At 42.5% G+C, this 19,920-nt stretch overlaps 1 protein-coding gene across 4 annotated transcripts in view; it reads right to left on the minus strand.

Moving 5' to 3' along the window:
* Window positions 1-19,920, minus strand: part of KIAA1328 (KIAA1328 ortholog) — a 311,883-nt gene that overhangs the window by 282,876 nt on the left and 9,087 nt on the right. For 2 of the 4 annotated variants that reach the window (XM_060761184.2, XM_067464676.1), the window contains exons 2-3: window positions 13,609-13,811; window positions 1,131-1,225 (exon numbers count right to left, since the gene is read on the minus strand). In XM_060761184.2, coding sequence (XP_060617167.2) covers window positions 1,131-1,225; window positions 13,609-13,811 — 298 coding nt within the window. Of the gene's footprint in view, window positions 1-1,130; window positions 1,226-13,608; window positions 13,812-15,571; window positions 15,608-19,920 lie in introns of all 4 variants that reach the window. The other 2 variants (XM_067464675.1, XM_067464674.1) reach the window with 2 other exon arrangements.

The following is a 19,920-nucleotide window of genomic DNA, read 5'->3' on the forward strand; positions in this document are numbered from 1 at the left end:
CGGGACACAAAAGTTCTAAATTAATTAATTAATTAAGCACAGAGAATATGTAGGTCAGGCATGGGCAAACTGTATCCCTCCAGGAATTTTGGACTTCCACAACTCGTAACAGCCTAGAATTGCGAAGTGTGTCCTGGGGCTGAATGTGCAGCCTGTGGTGCTTGAAATACCGGCTGTTAGGAATTGTGGGAGTAGAAGTACAAAATACCTGGAGAAGGGCTGAAGTTTGTTCGTACCTGATGTGAACCCACACATTCCCTTCGATCATCTGGAGAGGCCCTGCTCACGATCCCACCTGCGTCACAAGCGCATTTGGTGGGGACGAGGGACAGGGCCTTCTCTGTGGTGGCCCCCCGACTCTGGAACTCTCTCCCCAAGGACATCAGACAAGCCCCAACGTTGACAATCTTTAGGAAGAGCCTGAAGACCTGGCTGTTCCAGAGTGCCTTTCCAGAATAGAAAACTCCCTGGCATCATGTCTCAAATGCACTTTGTTAGGGATTCAGGATTGTCTGCACATTGCACGTACCTCCAAAACCTCTACATGTTCACCTGTCAAGACCTGCACTTTTTAAATTTGTCCATTACATTTGGCCCGGCCTTTAGGTTTTAAATGCGTCATGGTGTCATTGCTTTATTGTTTATTGTTTGCTTGATGTTTTATTATTTGCTTATGAGTTTTATTTTGTATTTGTATACTGTTGTTTGTTGGCGGCCTTGGCCTTTGTAAGCTGCATCGAGCCCTTCAGGAGATTTTGTGGGGTATAAATAAAGTTAATAATAATAATAATAATAATAATAATAATAGATGGTCCAGACTGTAAAACTCTAGACTACATAGTTCCAGTATTCATTGCAGAGTACCAATCCTAACCACACAACATGAAAGGCAACAAGAATGGGCAAAATGGCAGTGAAACCTCACAGGGAACAATCTGCAGAGCTCCCCTCACCTGCAGCCATCTCTTGTAGCCTGTGGTTTGTGCCCTGCTTGGCCAGACCTGTGCCACCTAAGAGGAGCGGGAGCGCCATTTTAATAAACATGAACACTTAAAATTTCATAACCGAGTAATTGAAGGGAGAGCCTCAGCCTAAACCCGATACATTATCAGGCGGGAGTTTATCCTCACCTTGCGAGCTCCTTAATTAAGTTTGCGATGCGCCTCTTGTCTTCAGGACATAAATCCTTTAGAGAAGCACTCTTCATTCCTCCTTTGTCAGAGACCTGAAAATTAAAATCAGCATTTTAAAAAAAGGCAATCATTAACATGGAACGAGGATTTCAGAATCTACAATAGAAGCATTTCAAGCACCAGAGGCTGCACATTCAGCCCCAGACGAATTAAAAAATGAAGGAAATATATTGGGGTTTTTTTATTTTTTAAAAAAGAATCAGCCAGTGGGATAGCTTCCCAAATTATGTGCCGGAGGATTCATCATTAACTTGTGCGCCTGAAGATAAGTTCTGGCTGAATGGAGAAGCAAGAAGGGCTGAAGCCTGTCAAGGGTCTTCTTTGAAGACTTGGGGTGGAAAGGCACACGAGAAAACAGGAAACTAGTCCATTTGAAATAAAACAATTACAATATACACAATATAGCAGCACATTAAATCATAATCTAAAATCTTTATTTTGTTTCATCCACCCTCCCAGTCATACACTTATGCAAAATACTTCCCCTTTCAATCTTTTGCATTTTCCTCTACTTGTCTATTAATAATAGTGAGATTTGCTTCTCCCAAATAAAACCGTTTATCCAAAATTTTACCTGTTCTAATTGAGGTTCTAATCTACAACAGCTTGAATATCTTACCCAAAATGCTTGGGCTCAAAAGTGTTTTGGAATTTTGGATTCTTCTGGAGGTTGGGAACACTTATATTTGCATATATATTTGCATATCCATAGTGAGAAATCTTGGGGATGAGACCCCAATGTGTCCAGAGGAGGGCGACTAAAATGATCAAGGGTCTGGAGAACAAGCCCTATGAAGAGCAGCTTAAAAAGTTGGGCATGTTTAGCTTGAAGAAGAGAAGGCTGGGAGCAGATATGATAGCCATGTATGTGAGAGGAACTCACAGGGAGGAGGGAGCAAGCTTATTTTCTGCTTCCTGGAGACTAGGACACGGAAAAATGGCTTCAAACTACAAGAAAGGGGATTCCATCTGAACATGAGGAAGAACTTCCTGACTGTGAGAGTCGTTCAGCAGTGGAACTCTCTGCCCCGGAGTGTGGTGGAGGCTTCTTCTTTGGAGGCTTTTAAACAGGGGCTGGATGGCCATCTGTCAGGGGTGCTTTAAATGCAATATTCCTGCTTCTTGGCAGGGGGTTGGACTGGATGACCCATGAGGTCTCTTCCAACTCTATGATTCTATTCTATAATCTACAACAGCTTGAATATCTTACCCAAAATGCTTGGGCTCAAAAGTGTTTGGGAATTTTGGATTCTTCTGGATGTTTGGAACACTTATATTTGCATATATATCCATAATGAGAAATCTTGGGGATGGGACCCAAGTCTAAACATGATATTTGATAAATTATAGACATAGACTGAAGGTAATTTTATGTGATTTTTAAAAATATGTTTTAAAAATATGTTTTGCACATTGAACCACCAGAAAGCAAAGAATAGAAAGCTATCTAGATCAATGGTTCGCAACCTGTGGTCCGTGGACCACCACTGGTCTGCAAGAACAAAAATATGGTCCATGGCCTCACATTTACTACGCCGTTGTCTCGAAACTACATGGCAACGAGAGCGACTGGTCTCGCGAAAACCGAGGCAATGGGGATGTCAGGAGGGGGGAGGCTGACTACCCACGAAAGATTCCGACTACCACATCAACTCTAGATTATTAAATATGGTTTTCTGTGGGCGACCAAATTGCGATTACTGGATGGCATATGTTCTGTATCAGAAACTAGAGCTGATGTGGTCTATTCATTGCAATTTTCTGAATCAGCATCTATTTGTAACCCTTTTGGTACTAATGTTGGAGAATGATCCCTGGTCAAAATGGTCCCTGTTCAAGAGGTCTCTGTTCAAGTGGTCCATGGTCAAAAGAAGGTTGGGAACCACTGATCTAGATGAGCAACTAATAAGGTTTAAATTGTATTGTTTTATGGTTGTGAGCTGTTTTAGGTTTTGATCAAGAGGGAAAAGATAACAACAATAACGACAACAACAACTTCTAGTCGTGGAGTATTTTTGATTTCAGTATTCCAGATAAGGGATGCTCAACCTTTTTGATTCATAACTAATAAGTGGTTTTCATATCAGCTCAAGTACATTCTCTTTTATTTCTCAATTGCTGGACGAAACACCAGAGAATCCTTAAAGTAAGAGTATATAATATCAGTATTAATGATAATGTGGACTTAAATACCCTAAAGGTACACGATCCTACCTTATCTTAGAAACCAAATAGGTTCAGCCCTGGCTAGTGCTTGGATGGGGAACCACCAATTGATACCAAGTTCTGAAGGCTATGTTTCAGATGAATAGAGGTATCATGTGTTGACAGGTTGCCTGAAAGCTCATATACATTAATGCTAATATTTTGCATGTGCAAATAATTTGTGAAGCATAAACTAAGCCTCCCGGTTTGCTACTGCAGTCCAAGTGCCACGGGAGACCAAAAAAAACCCCCATAAAATTGGTTACCAAACTAATCGGAAAGCTATTGCCAATGTCTTGGTCAGCCTATCTTTTCTACAAATTGGCTCACAATTCACTCTGTGTCCACTAGAGGGCAGCTCTCCTGTATTTACATTTTCCAACATTAACAGAAGGTATGTCTTCAATTCTACAGGAGACTCTCAGTTAACCAGCACCCATGGTCATTGGTAGATGCTGGATAGATATAGTTTCTGGCTACTTGAGAGTTGCTATTAAAAATAGGCCTAACTAATCTTATACTTCATACTATACCGTAAGTTTGTCTCGATATTTATTGACTCAATATTTACATTTAAATACAGTAATTAAAAGAAAATTAAGACAAACTTAACATGGCACAGTTTTACTGTGGTACAAACATAGATTTAATTCTATTTTCTATTTAAATTATTTATTTGGGGTTTTTTGCTGGTCGCATGAGAATTCCACTTACTCTATTTCATCTACTCACAGCAAGAGATAAAATACAGAAACAGAATAAAAACAAAAACAGTAAATTGTACAATTATAACCCAGAGGATTATAGCAGAACTACGCTGAGAGTCTGGCACATCTACACTACAGACATAATGCAGTTTGGCACCACTTTAACAGCAACTGTTCAATTTTATAGAATTATGGAAGTTGTAGTTTTGCAAGGTATTCAGGGTTTCTCTGCCAAAGAGTACAAGTACCCCACCAAATTATAAATCCCAGAATTCCACAGAATAAAGACATAGCAGTTAAAGTGGTATCAAACTGCATTAATTCCACACTGCAAATGCACCTTATTTCAGGGTATAAAGGCCAGTGAGGTCTTGAACCAAAAGACAGCTTAGAATCTACTCCCAGCCTACAAACATAAAGTCCCAGTTTGGACAAAAGGGCAGGATATACATTCCGTTTATTACAATGCCCAGCGCCCACCACATTACAGGGCTTTGGGAGCATTCAGGACACACTTCTGTCCAAAAATGTGAGGTGATCCTCATATTTAATGGCTTAGCACATTTAGCTCTGACCTACAAGAAGCACTGCCTGAATATCAAGCAAAAAGTGGGTGCTAGAAACAATATCTGATTTTTACTGAGGCGTTGATGACTATGTTGTGTTGTCTTGTATTGTCTGTCGTGTATGTTGTGTTTTAACTAATTGTTATTGTTATATAAATTGCATTGTAAACCGTATTGAGTCGCCTAATTAGGCTGAAAAATGCGGTATAAAAATAAAGCAAATAAATAAATAAATAAATAAATAATATCATACGAAAGCTGACTGGCACAACCTGGGGATCACAACCAGACACAGTGAAGACATCTGCCCTTGCGCTATGCTACTCTGCTGCTGAGTGTGCATGCCCAGTGTGGAATATATCTCACCACACTAAAACAGTGGATGTGGCTCTTAATGAGACATGGCGCATTATCACGGGGTGTCTGCGCCCTACACCACTGGAGAAATTACACTGTCTAGCCAGTATTGCACCACCTGACATTTACAGGGAAGTAGCAGCCAATAGTAAAAGGACCAAGGCAGAGACATCTCCAGCTCATCCCCTGTTTGGGTATCAGCCAGCAGGTCAATGACTTAAATCTAGACATAGTTTTCTAAGATCTACAGAGACACTCGTTGGAACACCTCAGCAAGCGAGAGTCCAAAAGTGATGGGCTCAAACCCAGAATCTCAACCAATGGCTGATACCCAATGAGAGACTCCCCCCCTGGGCACACAGAAGACTGGGCAACTTGGAAGGCGCTGAACAGACTGCGCTCTGGCACCACGAGATGCAGAGCCAACCTCAAGAAATGGGGCCACAAAGAGGAATCCACAACATGCGAGTGGGGAGAAGAGCAAACCACAGACCACCTGCTGCAATGCACCCTGAGCCCTGCCACATGCACGATGGAGGACCTTCTTGCGGCAACACCAGAGGCACTCCAAGGGGCCAGATACTGGTCAAAGGACATTTAATCAACTACCAAGTTTGAAAACTCTGTGTTTTTTAATCTGTTTGTTTGTTTTGTTCTGTTAGAAATGTAATACAGTGGTCTGGTTGCCCCTGACACGATAAATAAATAAAGAACATTTATTAGACCTGCAGCGCTCCTTTCCCCATGACTGATAAAGCGGCTTCAATTTTTTGAATGCTCCGCAATTCCCCCTGTGTGATTCTAGCAGTGTCTCCCACCCTCAGGCCTCTTCACCTTATAGCCCCTTTGAGGGAGGAAGCCAGCAGAAAAGGGAAGGGGGGTTCTCATTCCCAAATAAGAGAGACAATGATTGAAGCGTAAGTTGGAGGGACCAACGTACGATTCAGAATGGAGTTGGTCATCCAGTCCAACTCCATTCTGCCATGAAGGGATATACAACAAAAGCCATCGTGGATGACTTCCCGTTTAAAGAAATTCCAAAAGAGAAGAGTTCCGCCTGCCCCATCCTCCGAGGCTGGATCTACTTCTTCTTCTTAGGCGATGCCTCATTTTCCGAGGATGATTGTCTTCCAGTGTTCTTGTGAGTCCGTATGTGGCTGTGGAGCCCTTTTCTTGCTCTGCATCTTCTTCCGCAGTGAGGGCATTGGTTTCCAGGTGGAAGGAAGTCTCGGTCGGGGTTGGCTTGACGTGCCTTCCTCTTGGCACACTTCTCCCTTTCGCCCTCCATTCGTGCCTCTTCAAATTCTGCAGCACTGTTGGTCACAGCTGACCTCCAGTTGGAGCGCTCAAGGGCCAGGGCTTCCCAGTTCTCAGTGTCTATGCCAGAGATTTTAAGGTTGGCTTTGAACCCATCTTTAAATCTCTTATCCTGCCCAACAACATTCCGTTTTCCGTTCTTAAGTTCGGAGTAGAGCAACTGCTTTGGGAGACGGTGGTCAGGCATCCGGACAACGTGGCTGGTCCAGCGGAGTTGATGGCAGAGGACCATCGCTTCAATGCTGGTGGTCTTTGCTTCTTCCAGCACACTGACGTTTGTCCGTCTATCTTCCCAAGAGATTTGCAGGATTTTCCGGAGGCAGCGCTGATGGAACCGTTCCAGGAGTTGCATGTGACGTCTGTAGACAGTCCACATCTCGCAGGCATATAGCAGGGTTGGGAGGACAATAGCTCTATATTAAACAAGCACTTTGGTATCCCTACGGATGTCCCAGTCCTCAAACACTCTCTGCTTCATTCAGAAAAATGCTGTGCTCACAGAGCTCAGGCGGTGTTGTATTTCGGTGTCAATGCTGACTTTGGTGGAGAGGTGGCTGCCAAGGTAGCAGAAATGATCAACATTTTCTAATGTTACTCCATTAGACTGTATCACTGACATGGGAGAGGGGTTGGCTGGTGCCTGCTGGAACAGCACTTTGGTTTTCTCAATGTTCAATGACAGACCCAGCTTCTCGTATGCTTCTGCAAAGGTGTTTAGAGTGGCTTGTAGGTCTTCTTCTGCCATACAATCCAGTACCTGATCCCAGATTATCTGCTTTGCACTGGATTATAGAAATCTACACTGCCATTTAATCCAGTTCAAAGCAGATAATCTGGGATCAAGTACTGGGTTTTATGGCAGGCCATCCCACGGTTCTTGCAGGAAAAAAGCTCTTCCTAATGTTTAGGTAGAATCACTTTCCTTGTAATTTATGCTATGTTAAATGGATCATGAAGTTTATGTATCTGTTGTTTTCCTTTTTTCCCTTTCTAGATTGTCACCAGCATGTGAGTACAATCAGGATGTGAATCACACCATGTCGGAAGGGTGAACAATGCACTCGGAAAGAAGGGGGGGAGGGAGGAGGCACATTGAAAATTCATGCCCATCAGTACTATTAAGATCATACAATCATACAGAGACCCTCAAGGGCCATCCTGACCAACCCACTTCTGCCTAGCAAGAATCCACAATCAAAACAGTCCCAGCAGATGGCCATCCAATCTTGATTTAGAAACCTCCAGAGGAGACTCAACCACACTCCAAAGAAGGGTAATCCACTCTCTACAGCTCGGGGAGGGAGGGCACTACAAGTTGAGTCTTCCTTATCCAAAATGCTTGGGATCAGAAACGCTTTAAATTTCAGACTTTGGAATATTTGCATATTCCTAATGAGATATCTCAGAGACAGAACCCAAGTCTAAATGCCAAATCAGTAAATACACAGACATAGCCCGAAGGTCATATTATACAAAGTATTTTAATAATTGTATGCATACAGCAAGGTCTGTGTACAACAAGCTCTCAGAGAGCAAAGGCCTTGGTATTTTAGTCATGCATTTGGACAATTTTGGGACATTTCAGATTTCTTATCAGGGATGCTCAACCTGTATGAGCAATAACTGTCATGCAGGTACCAAATGTTTCATGACAATGGAAAACAGTGGAAAGAGTTAAAAACACACACACACTCCAATACAAACTAGTTTTGTTTTTTTCCCCGTGTCAGGAGCGACTTGAGAAACTGCAAGTCACTTCTGGTATGAGGGAATTGGCCATCTGCAAGGACATTGCTCAGGGGATGCCAGGATGTTTTACCATCCTGTATGTGATCGCATCTCTGTATACGAACCCACACGACTGGGTGGCCACACAGAGGTGTAGTCAATTAAAAAACTGAAAAGGAAAGCAGGAGGTCACTAACTTATTTATTTATTTATTTATTTATTTTTTGCATTTATTGACCGCCCCTCTCAGCCCGAGGGCGACTCGGGGCGGTGAACAGCAACAAAAAAGGACAGTGTACAATAAATCTAGACAGTACAAACCAGACAATACAACATGACAAATACTTATACTAAAAAATCCGCTTCGTCAGGTCCTGGGGTCATAGCCAATTTCATAATCCTAGTCCATTCCAGTGTCGTTCAAGATACTCTCAGTTGAAGGCCTGCTCGAAGAGCCATGTTTTCAGGCTCCTACGAAAGGCCAACAAGGAGGGCGCCTGTCTAACTTCAACAGGGAGGGTGTTCCACAGCCGGGGGGCCACCACCGAGAAGGCCCGCTCTCTCGTCCCCGCCAGACGTGCCTGTGAGGCAGGCGGGACCGAGAGAAGGGCCTCCCACACAAGAAGGTACATTCCTTAGATTCCAGACCTCACCTGGCCATCGGTCTCTCTGATTTGTCCAAAGAATCCAAACTGCATGCATCTAGAGCAAAATCATACCCACCCACTTGATTCCGTGCTCTGGCCTAGGTACAGCAGAGAATGCCATAACACACCTCCCTGCTCTTCGAGTACACCTGGGACTCCGAAAGAGCAGAGAAGCCGTTCTTCCTCACCCTACAATAGCTGTTTCAAAGGGAACAGAGATTTGAGACAATCATGGGAGAAAATACCAGCCATGATATTCAGGATCTAGAATAGTTGCTCTCAAAAGTCTTGTCCAACCATCTCTTTTAGCCCCAAAAGCAGACAGGATCCAAACCTATTAGTTGGAGTTCTCTTCGTGTCATACATAATGTGTTAATTATTTTATATCCGTAATTGCATGATGGATTACTCAGTTCATGATTACATTTTCCAGAGTTCCACCAATGCAACTGTTCTCACCAAGGCCTGCATTCTGATCAGTTGGATTGACTTACAAGTTGACTCAGCATTCATCAACTACCTACATGGGTCTACTCTATTTGGAGTTTCCTAATCAAAAAGCTGCTTATATTTAGAAAGGGTTTAAGTACTAGCCAGTGCCTTCGATATAATACTTCATTTACTGCACTTTGCAGAATGAGGTACTGTGCCATCTCAACTGCACCATCTTCTACATAAATAAAAATGTAACGTTCATTTGTGGGATTAACATAACTCAAAAACCACTGGACAAATTGCCGTCAAATTTGGCCACAAGACACCTACTAACCCAAGGGGTGACCATCACTCAAAAAATTGAGTTTGTCATTTGGGAGTTGTAGTTGCTGGGATTTATAGTTCACCTACAATCAAAGAGCATTCTGAACTTCACCAATGAAGTTGGTGATGGAATTGAACGAAATGATGGAATTGAACGAAACGTGGCAAACAGGACTCCCATGACCAACAGAAAATACTAGAAGAGTTTGGTGGGCACTGACATTGAGTTTGGGAGTTGTAGTACATCTACATCCAGAGAGCACTGTGGACTCAAACAATGATGGATCTGGTCCAAACTTGGCATGAATATTCCATATGCCCAACTAGGAACACAGATGGAGTTTGGGGGAAATAGACCTTGACATTTGGGAGTTGTAGTTACTGGGATTTATAGTTCACCTACAATCAAAGAGCATTTTGAACCCCACGAACAACAGAATTGGGGCAAACTTCCCACACAGAACCCCTATGACCAATAGAAAATACTTAAGGCCATCCAGTCCAACCCCCTTCACCAAGGCAAGAAAACATAATCAAATACTGTTTACCCACAAACATAAAGAAATTACATATATTAGAAACAAACACTTTCTCATTACTTTATTTTCCAGAGCACCAGACTGGGCCACAGCAACACGTGGCAGGGGACGGCTAGTGGGACAATAAGCAAGCAAACAGCAGGGACACAATGGCTTGTCAGCATCAATGTTCAGCAGAAGGATAGTGCAATGGAACCTCCACTTAACTACTTATGTGCAACTTACAGCACACATATGCAATGGAGGATGTTGACTAGTAAGTTCTGAATCTATGGGCCAACGTATGTCCTTGAACGTACAGGCTTCCCAGTTAGATAAGACACCCCTTCTGTCTCAAAAAGAGTCATGTTCCACTCAGAACATCACTGTACTAAAAGGGGATATTTCTTAGCGATTCTGGAGCATGCCCTCTCATGCGCTGAGTCTTTCAACGCAATGGGGCCACCACTACGCCTAGGGTGCTGCTGTAAACATGCCCAAGGCTGACAATATGAGATTTTTTGTTTCTCCAAAGAACTTCCAACACCTTGCCAACCGAGGCCTGTGGCACAATTAAAAAACAGCTTGTACAAAGAGCGAACAAACGATCCCCATCTCTTGTGTGCACACCATGCGGCCTCCTTGAGAAGGCTGATTGGGAGTTGTGGCTAGAAATTACCAAGACAACATGCCCTTCTGAGTTCAGCTGCGCCTTTCAAAGAAGTCTTCAAAAGCTAACAAAATTATTATTTCGAGCCGTCTTTCAAATGGATAGCAGTGATCAACCTGTACTGAGTGATGTTTTTTTCGCAACCCCAGGCATGAGAGAGCTTCGTTCAAACCTTTTGATTTGTGTTTAATTTAAACTAGCTTTTCACTCAAAGCACTTCCACTTAACAGCTGCAGGTCATATCCACTCAAACTTTCCCTGCACTTTTCAAAGGATGACAACTCCTTTCAAAGACAACGACATTTGTGCCAGACGGAGGCTCCCCGCCAGGCTTGATGGAGGTGCTCGAAGCTTGGTTTGCAGGCACCTAGGTTCACAGGGCTTCAATCGGAATGGATGCTCTAAGAGGCTCACCTACCAGGTGAAGGTCTCTCTCGGCGAACAATCCACGCAGATACTTTTAGGAAGCAGCAGCTGCCCAAAACCATGGGGAAATGTAATTGAAACCACAGAACTCCTTTGATCACAACCATGCAGGAAAGCATTGTTTGCAGAGAAGGATGAGCCCAGGCAACCTGTCCCAAAGCAACGCAAGGGGCACTCCCCACAGCAGAGAAGGATTCATCAACTGAAGGAAGAGACTGGTAACTCATCAGCAGATTCCCAGAGTAGGCTTGCACACCAACAGCTCATCAACATGTACACACAGAGCACAGATTCATAGAAATCGAACCCATTATCCTGATTTAGGCGTATGAGATGCATATGTAAACAAAAAAGACATGCACAGCTACTACCAATCAAAACTGATTAAGTTGGTAATGGAAGCTAACAGGTAGAGGAGTTCTCAGCCATGACAGCTGGAACAATGTGTGGCAGATAAAGAGACCCACACTCAGCCAGACCTTCCATGGAGTCAGAACCCATCCAACTCTTGCAAGCCCCATCTAAACGTAGAAAGTAGCTCAGCCAACAGACACATGCACACATATATACGGTATCAAGGGAAAATATTTTAGATTAACAAGATACTGTTTGTAAGCAGAAGCACCCAACAGCAACTAAAAAGATAAGCAGCCAAAAGTTATCACAACTATCACAGTCCAGGATAAAGGGTTGAAAGGGGAAAGCCATCCACTAAAATATCCCAACCGCAGGGCCACAAAAGAGCCAAAATTCACCTCTACCTTCACCAAGCTGCTCTTTCTATGCCTTGCAGGTGCAAAGGACCAAAATAACCATAACACACATGCACACATGTTCCATTTATTTAATTTGTATACCACCTTTCTCTTGAGATGAATGGGATCCACATCAGATAGTTTAAGAAGCACTGCTATAGATCAGGCATGGGAAAATTTTGGCCTTTCAGGTGTATTGGGCTATAACTCCCATAATTCCTAACAGCCTACTGGCTCTTATTGTGAAAGTTGAAGTCAAAAACACCTGGATGGCCAAAGTTTGCCCATGCCTAATCTTGATACACTGCTTCTTAGGCCAATACTGACTAGGTGACTGTAATGAATTTTCTCTCTCTCTCTCTCTCAATACACACACACACACACACAAAGACAGTGTTTGAATGCTAAGTGGTATACATGTGCTGAGGGCTATTTATTTCAGAAGAAAGGCCCTACCTACACTAAGATCAGAAACCTTTGGAGCTCCTTCAAACCAACTGAGCATATACCATGTGATCTTTAGTTCAGTGCTTCCTGGCAAGTTTTGTTCAAAGGAAGATTGCCTGAGCCTTGCTCTGAGGATGAGGGAGTGTGACTCACCCAAGGTCCCTCAGTGGGTTTCTATGGTTGGAAAGGGATCTGAACCCTGGTCTCCAAAGTCCTAGTCCAATGCTCAAAACACTGCACCATGCTGACTGTCTAGCATCCATTACTTCAAAGAAAAATTAAGTAAAATCAGCTTTATGTATTTAAATAAGATTCATTCCAACATTACTCTAAAACTATTAGGAAGGAAACGAATCTAGCTCAAAGATATCATCATGCATACTAATTATACAACATGTAATTATATTCAATGAATATGTGAACAGAAGCTTTTGGAGATGGGAGATAACCTGATCAGTCCTATTGTGCAGGTGGCACAGTGGAAGTACAATCTCTCCCCCTCTCTGCCCTGCCGCTCTCTACATGCTGCAAATGAGGCAGTAACAAACAGAGGATATCTGAATATGGAGTAGACCTGAACAAGGAGAAAGAGTCCAGCTTGAAATACAAGAGATCCCAGTTTTGGAGGAACTGAAAATTAATTTGAAAACAGTTCAGAGTAATGGTGTAGTGTCTATCAATCACCTGGCAAAGTCTTCATGTCTGAATGTGCAATGAGGCGATATCAAACAATAATGTACAAACTGAGCATCCTTTATCTCAAAGTCCAAAATACTCCATAATCTAAAGCTGTCCACACAAGTGGCTGAGACAGTGACACCTTTGATTTCTAATGCTTCAGTGCACTCCAACTATGTTTCCTGCACAAAATTATTTAAAATGTGTGTGTAAAATTACCTTCAGAAAAAGTGTATAAGAAAGATGAATGAATTTCATGTTTAAACCTAGTTCCCATCTCCATGATATCTCATTGCATACATAGATAAGTCTGAAAAAATCCAAAATTCAGCATTTTGGATTAAGGATACACAGCCTGTAGTCCTACTGAAATACCCACTATGACTGAAACTATTAAGACTGAGCCCTTCAAAGAAATGATTTGATCAATTTGATTTACATAAAATCATTCCCTGCCGCAGCAACAGACTAAAAAGGATTCAAAGCCACATGGATACAGCCCAATTTCAGCTGTAGGAGAACAGCACCACTACCAACTCTCATTTGCAGAGCAATCCTAAAGACAGAATCATATTTATTCAGAAACAGATCTCGTAGCATTTAATGGAATCAGTCTTTAATCTTGCAGCATTTACCTGGAACTCAGCTTCCAAGTCTGGGTTTAGATGACCCTTTCCCCTTCTGTTTCTGTCACTGACCTGCTCTCCAGGCACTTCTCCAGAGTTCTTGAAGGCATCCATTGGGAGGGGAGCAGCAGCGGCAGGTGGCTTCGCTCTTATTTCCGTTTTTGGGCCCTTTAGCAGGTGTCTTGCTCTAAAATTCCTCTCTGTGGAAACTCCTAGAGATTGAACAGATAAGATCAGGAAAACTTCCAGTTGTTTTGAAAGTACCTCCCCCACAAACACACTCCACTGAGAAAGAGGATCTGAAAGTAGTACCAGGAAAGCTTCGGCAACTCCTCCAGAAATCCCCAAAACAAACACATAAGAATTGTTAGTGAGAAAGCAAAATTACCGCCCTTCATCTTCAGCACCCTGACCCTTGGACTTGCTTTTCCTGCCAGAAGACAGGGATCTAATGGCTGATTTCAGGAGTCCAGCAAAGGCAACATCATAAATACTAGCTTTATCAGTTCCGGTTTATTTCCACACCTGTCATCTCTTGCTTTTCAAACATTTTTAATCAAGTCCTCAAGAGTTGTTTAATCAAGTTCATCATGTCAAGTGCAGCAATCACTTTGTCCACCTTACTCTCCCTTATTCTTCCTATTTCTTTAGCATGACAAAGCTGACTTCTCCAAAGAGGGTGAATATATAAAGCACTCCAGACCAGGCTTGCACAACCTGTGGCTCTCCAGCTGATTTGGCCTCCAACTCCCAGAATTCCTGGCCATTGGATGAGCTAGCTAGAGTTTCTGAGAGCTGGAAGACAAAACAACTGGAGGCCATAAGTTGTGCAGCCTGGTCTAGAACAAGAATCATATATGCACACAACATAGGAACTGAGATAATTATAGTTAAGACACCAAGAGAGGAGTGTGAACAGTCTGGGCTGCCCTTCTGTCCATAGGGAACTAGGGAAAGGTCCTCTCCCCTTTTCTTTTATGTGTCTATGCAGCATCCCCCTTTCCATATAGGTCAGCAATTTGCTGTATTTCATTCTATGTAGACATATGTTCCAACATCTCACAGATGAAAACTAACATCTTTGCCCAAGCAAGATCAATACACCATGCTCAAAACTGTACAAATAAAACATTACAAAAATGTATAATGAAAATAGAATTAATCTTTCAATAACACTAAAAGCAAATTAAAACATATTTAAAAATTAAAATGCAGTGAAAAACAGTATAGTCAAAAAAGAGTATGGTGTCTCATTAATAGTCTGTTATTTAAAAACAGTTCCCAAAAACCTGTTTCAAAAAGGTTTTGCCAATATGAAGAAAACACCAGCTGATCAGCCAGGACAATCCTCCCTAATCATCTGCCAGAAGCAGAGAACTCTGGAGATCAAACGTGGTGAAAATAAATCCTAGAAATGCATTTTACAGCACCAGCTCCTACTTCTAAAGACCAACAGGAAACAAGAGGAGGTGGCAGAGTGAGTCGGACTGACCCACAGGTTGCCTCAGATATGTCTTATGGTTATGGATATGGTGTTTCTTTTGCAATGGTAGGGAACTACAAAACAAAAACAGGTCAGTGAAATAGCCCTCACAGCCTGCGATCTGAACTTTGACTGGACATTGGGCAAGGAAAGGTCATCCAGCAAATGAGTCAGAGACTAAAAAAAAAGCCACTCTGAAAGTTAAAATTGTGTATACACTCAATTTATAAGCTAGAAATTTAGGACTGATAAATGAGAAGTAGAAGCATTTTCTCCAGATCTGTGGAAAGAATCTGAACTCTTGTGCCACCTTGTAAAAATGAGATGGTGTTGAATCCGGAACATACCATTATTCTTCTAGCTTTGTTAAGCAAGAACTGAAACATATATTTTCCATAACATACAGGACATGTGTCAGTTCACACCCAAGTACTGTCTGAAGTATCAAAGCAATTCTATTTATATTTTACTGCCTTTCAGGTGTCATACCTGGGACATAGACAGGTGGCCCGACTTCTTCAGAAACTGGATGCAATGTCATTCAAGGAAAGTGAAAGCAAAAAGTCTGCCTTGTTCTTGAACATTTGAAGTTTTTTGGATGACAGGGAGAGAAGTGTTCCATCCAAATTAGGGAGAAGCTACCAACACAGGTATTCCTGTATATCACCATCTGTTATTAACTCTTAAAAACAACCTCAGTTGAAAGGTTGGCTTCTATCAAATATCCTAAAACTGGCTAAATGGTTGAGATAATGAACCACCACATGTATTTTTAATAATCTCAAAAACAACGTGAGATTCTTATAAATGACTACTATGATTGGGGTGATGGAGAAATCTGGGACAAGAACATTATAATATCACAAGACCCCCTCAGCTATAGCACCAAACTATCATGAGATATACATATTTGTCCTTTGTTATGGGTCTTCAGCTCTGACAATATTTATGATTCAAAGAAGGTTTACCATTGCCTTCTTCTAAAGAAAACTCTGTGTAACCAGCCAAGGTCACTCAACCTCTTTGTTTTAGCAGGGATTCAAACCCTCATCTACTGAAATCAGACCATTTCCGCTACCTTGGCAGCCACCTCTCCACAAAAGTCAACATTGACACCGAAATTCAATACAGCCTGAGCTCTGCGAGTGCAGCATTTTTCAGAATAAAGTAGAGAGTGTTTGAGGACCGGGACATCCTGGAATGATTCCATCAGCGTTGTCTCTGAAAAATCCTTCAAATATCTTGGGAAGACAGGCAGATAAACATCAGCGTGCTGGAAGAAACAAAGACCACCAGCATTGAAGCGATCATAGAATCATAGAATCATAGAATCAAAGAGTTGGAAGAGACCTCATGGGCCATCCAGTCCAACCCCCTGCCAAGAAGCAGGAATATTGCATTCAAATCACCCCTGACAGATGGACATCCAGCCTCTGCTGGATGGTCCTCCGCCATCAACTCTGCTGCATCGGCCACGTTGTCCGATGCCCAACCACCGTCTCCCAAAGCATTTGCTCTACTCCAAAATCAAGAATGGAAAACAGAATGTTGGTGGGCAGGAAAAGAGCTTTAAAGATGGGCTCACAGCCAACCTTAAAACTCTGGCATAGACACTGAGAACTGGGAAGCCCTGGCCCTTGAGCGCTCCAGCTGGAGGTCAGCTGTGACCAGCAGTGCTGCAAAATTTGAAGAGGCACGAATGGAGGGCGAAAGAGAGAAACGTGCCAAGAGGAAGGCGCATCGAGTCAACCCCGACCGAGACTGCCTTCCACCTGGAAACCGATGCCCTCACTGCGGGAGAAGATGCAGATCAAGAATAGGGCTCCACAGCCACCTATGGATCCACCCCCAGGATACCACTCTTGGAGGACCATCATCTTTGGACTACGCGAGATCGCCTAAGTAAGTAAGTACTTCCTTTGAAATGCTGGGGCCGGGCAATGTTTCTTCCAACCCAGAGAAAAACAAACAAACAGAAACATTCTTAGGGTTTATCTCCAATCATGTCATGCAGGGACAGATAAGTTAGCCTCCTCCAAACTCTTTAGGTTCTAGCTTCCATCAGCCCAAACCGTGTGGCTGATGGACTCGTATCATACAAGTTGCTGCCCAAAACACCTACAGGCTTCAGGTTGCTCACTCTTGCTGTATCGGGGGGGGGGGGGGGGGGGGGGTTCAGGGTCACCAGCCTCAATTGCAGTATATTTTACAATTTTCAAAAAAGATCCAAATGGGATAAGGGAGTGCCTGATTTCTTTGGATTCTACCCAGTTTTGGGGAAAGCAAACTGGGCAGACTACTAGTAGATACTTGTCTACAGATGGCACTTCCACAAAAAGCAGGAACAAAGTATCACTTCACAAACAAAGTATTTTCACTCAACAGAATGACCACATTTTGTGCCCTGTGCTGGATAAAAGCGGGATACAATTTAAATTAAAAAATAGATACATCTAGAAGAACCACTGCCAACTTTTTTAAAGAAGGCAACTATGCAAACTGACAAACTAAAGCACATTTTGAGAATGGCAGACAAGAGTCATAGGATTACAGAATTGGAAAGAGATTCCATCTGAACATGAGGAAAAACTTCCTGACTGTGAGAGCCGTTCAGCAGTGGAACTCTCTGCCCCGGAGTGTGGTAGAGGCTCCTTCTTTGGAAGCTTTAAACAGAGGCTGGATGGCCATCTGTCAGGGGTGATTTGAATGAAATATTCCTGCTTCCTGGCAGGGGGTTGGACTGGATGGCCCATGAGGTCTCTTCCAACTCTTTGATTCTATGATTCTATGATTCTAAGAGACATTGTGGGTCATCCAGTCCAACCCCTGGCCAAGAAGCAGGAAAATCACATTCAAAGCACCCCCAACAGATGGCTATCCAACCTCTGTTTAAAAGAAAGCATCTCCACCACATTCCGGGGCAGAGAGTTCCACTGCTAAACAGCTCTCACAGTTAGGAAGTTCTTCCTCATGTTCAGGTGGAATCTCCTTTCCATACCAGAGTCACACCAGAGGATTTGGGAAATTCCTAAAGGTATCCACTGAGGAATTTGCAAGATCCTCCAGATCAACTTCATGATAATGTCCAACAGAAATGTACTATAGAATAATTTGGAGGACCTAGAAAATTCCTAAAAAGGATATATGTTGTGTCAGATGTGGATAAGCAGAACTGTGGAAACAGGTCCCTCAATATGACTCTGTGGTCTGGTAACCTAAGAATAAGAGGCAAGAGTCTCTTTCTGAGGTTTTTAAGCAAATGCTGGATAACCATCTGTTAGGAGGGCTTTGATTATGTATTCTTGCATGGCAGAAGGAGGTCAGACTGGATAGCTCTTGTGGTCCCTTTTCGGCTCTATGTGAAAGGACTAGGGGAGCTCAAAGAAACAAAAACAGTGGTTTTAATATCAGCTTCCACAGATCTGAAGAGCTCCCATGCAAGGGATGGAGCAGACCTGCCACTGTTGCTTCAGAGGGCAGGACTAGAACTAACAGATAGAAACTTTGGGGAACCAGCTTTCAGGTAAAGGTAAGGAGAAATCTGCTACTGGTCAGAACTTTTTGACAGCAGAATGCAGTGCACACTTTTTTGCAGAGTATCCAAGCAGAGGCTGAAAGGCCATCTATTATGGATATCGCAAATGCATTCACCGAATCAGAGTTGGAAGGGGTTCCATGGCCCATCAAATCCGACCTCCAAACTCAATGTAAGAAATCCAACAGGTGCATTTATTTATTTAAAACTTTTATATCCCGATCTTCTCACCTCCATAGAGGGACTCAGACTGGCATTGAACTACACTTTCCAGCTCTTATATATGCATGGAAAAATACTTTCCACCTCTTACATATGCATGGAATGACTAAGCAATCCGGTGAACTGAGAACAGAAAGAAAGTCAGAGATTTATCTTTCTCCCACAACTCAAAGGCCAGTGGACTTTTTGCTCCCCCTGTTTGACTCAGTACAAGAACCTGCCTTAAGACAATTAGAGCACACAAAGGACCAGGAGCTGCTACTGTACTTTCTTGTAGTTCCTAGGGACGCTAAAACCATCAACTAAAATTCTAGCTTATCAAGAAGAAAAACAAACCAGCGTGCCAGTTGCCATGGCATTCATTTGTCTTGGGGAAATCAGCAGTTTGTTTAGCTAATCCTACTGCAAGCAGAAGCACCAAAGTTATTCCTCTATAAGTCAGGATTCAGATGGACCTTGGCTCACCATGGGTCCTGAATGTGACCAAGGTGTTATATACCAATCCAACAAGAGCATTCATTTCAATTTTTTATCTCACAAAGTGACTCCATCCAGGCTAAATCATCAACTTTTGAAAGTCTGGAGCTTCCATTTCGTTTATAGGACTGAAGTAATGATACTTCATGAGGAAGCAAACAGACAGGGTGGATAGCACTGCAAGATAACATTTGTCTAAAATGCAATATAAACATTGTTGTGTTTGTCCATGTGATATAATTCCTTTCTTTCTTACAAACACAAAAGAGAAGCATCTCAACCACACAGACCACCTAAAACAGATGAATGACTAACAAAAAGCATAGCAGATTTTATGTAAATTTAGTTACAAAATATGATAAAAGTAAATCTTTTATTTTGCAAGTACATCTACATAATATCTATTATGGTTGTTACTTGTTTATATAACTGTGATGGTCTAATTCCATCGGTGCTCCTCTCACTCCATCAGTTTGACAGAGGCAATGGGTATTAAGAACTATGTTCATCACCAACTATTTTAATTTAGTGAGGAGATTTGTGGTATTATTTAAGAGATATGTGAAGACTACCAGGGTTTTCTCCCGACTTAAATTAATGATTC

The sequence above is a fragment of the Anolis sagrei genome, chromosome 2 (assembly GCF_037176765.1).
Source record: "Anolis sagrei isolate rAnoSag1 chromosome 2, rAnoSag1.mat, whole genome shotgun sequence".
Classification (NCBI taxonomy): domain Eukaryota; kingdom Metazoa; phylum Chordata; class Lepidosauria; order Squamata; family Dactyloidae; genus Anolis; species Anolis sagrei.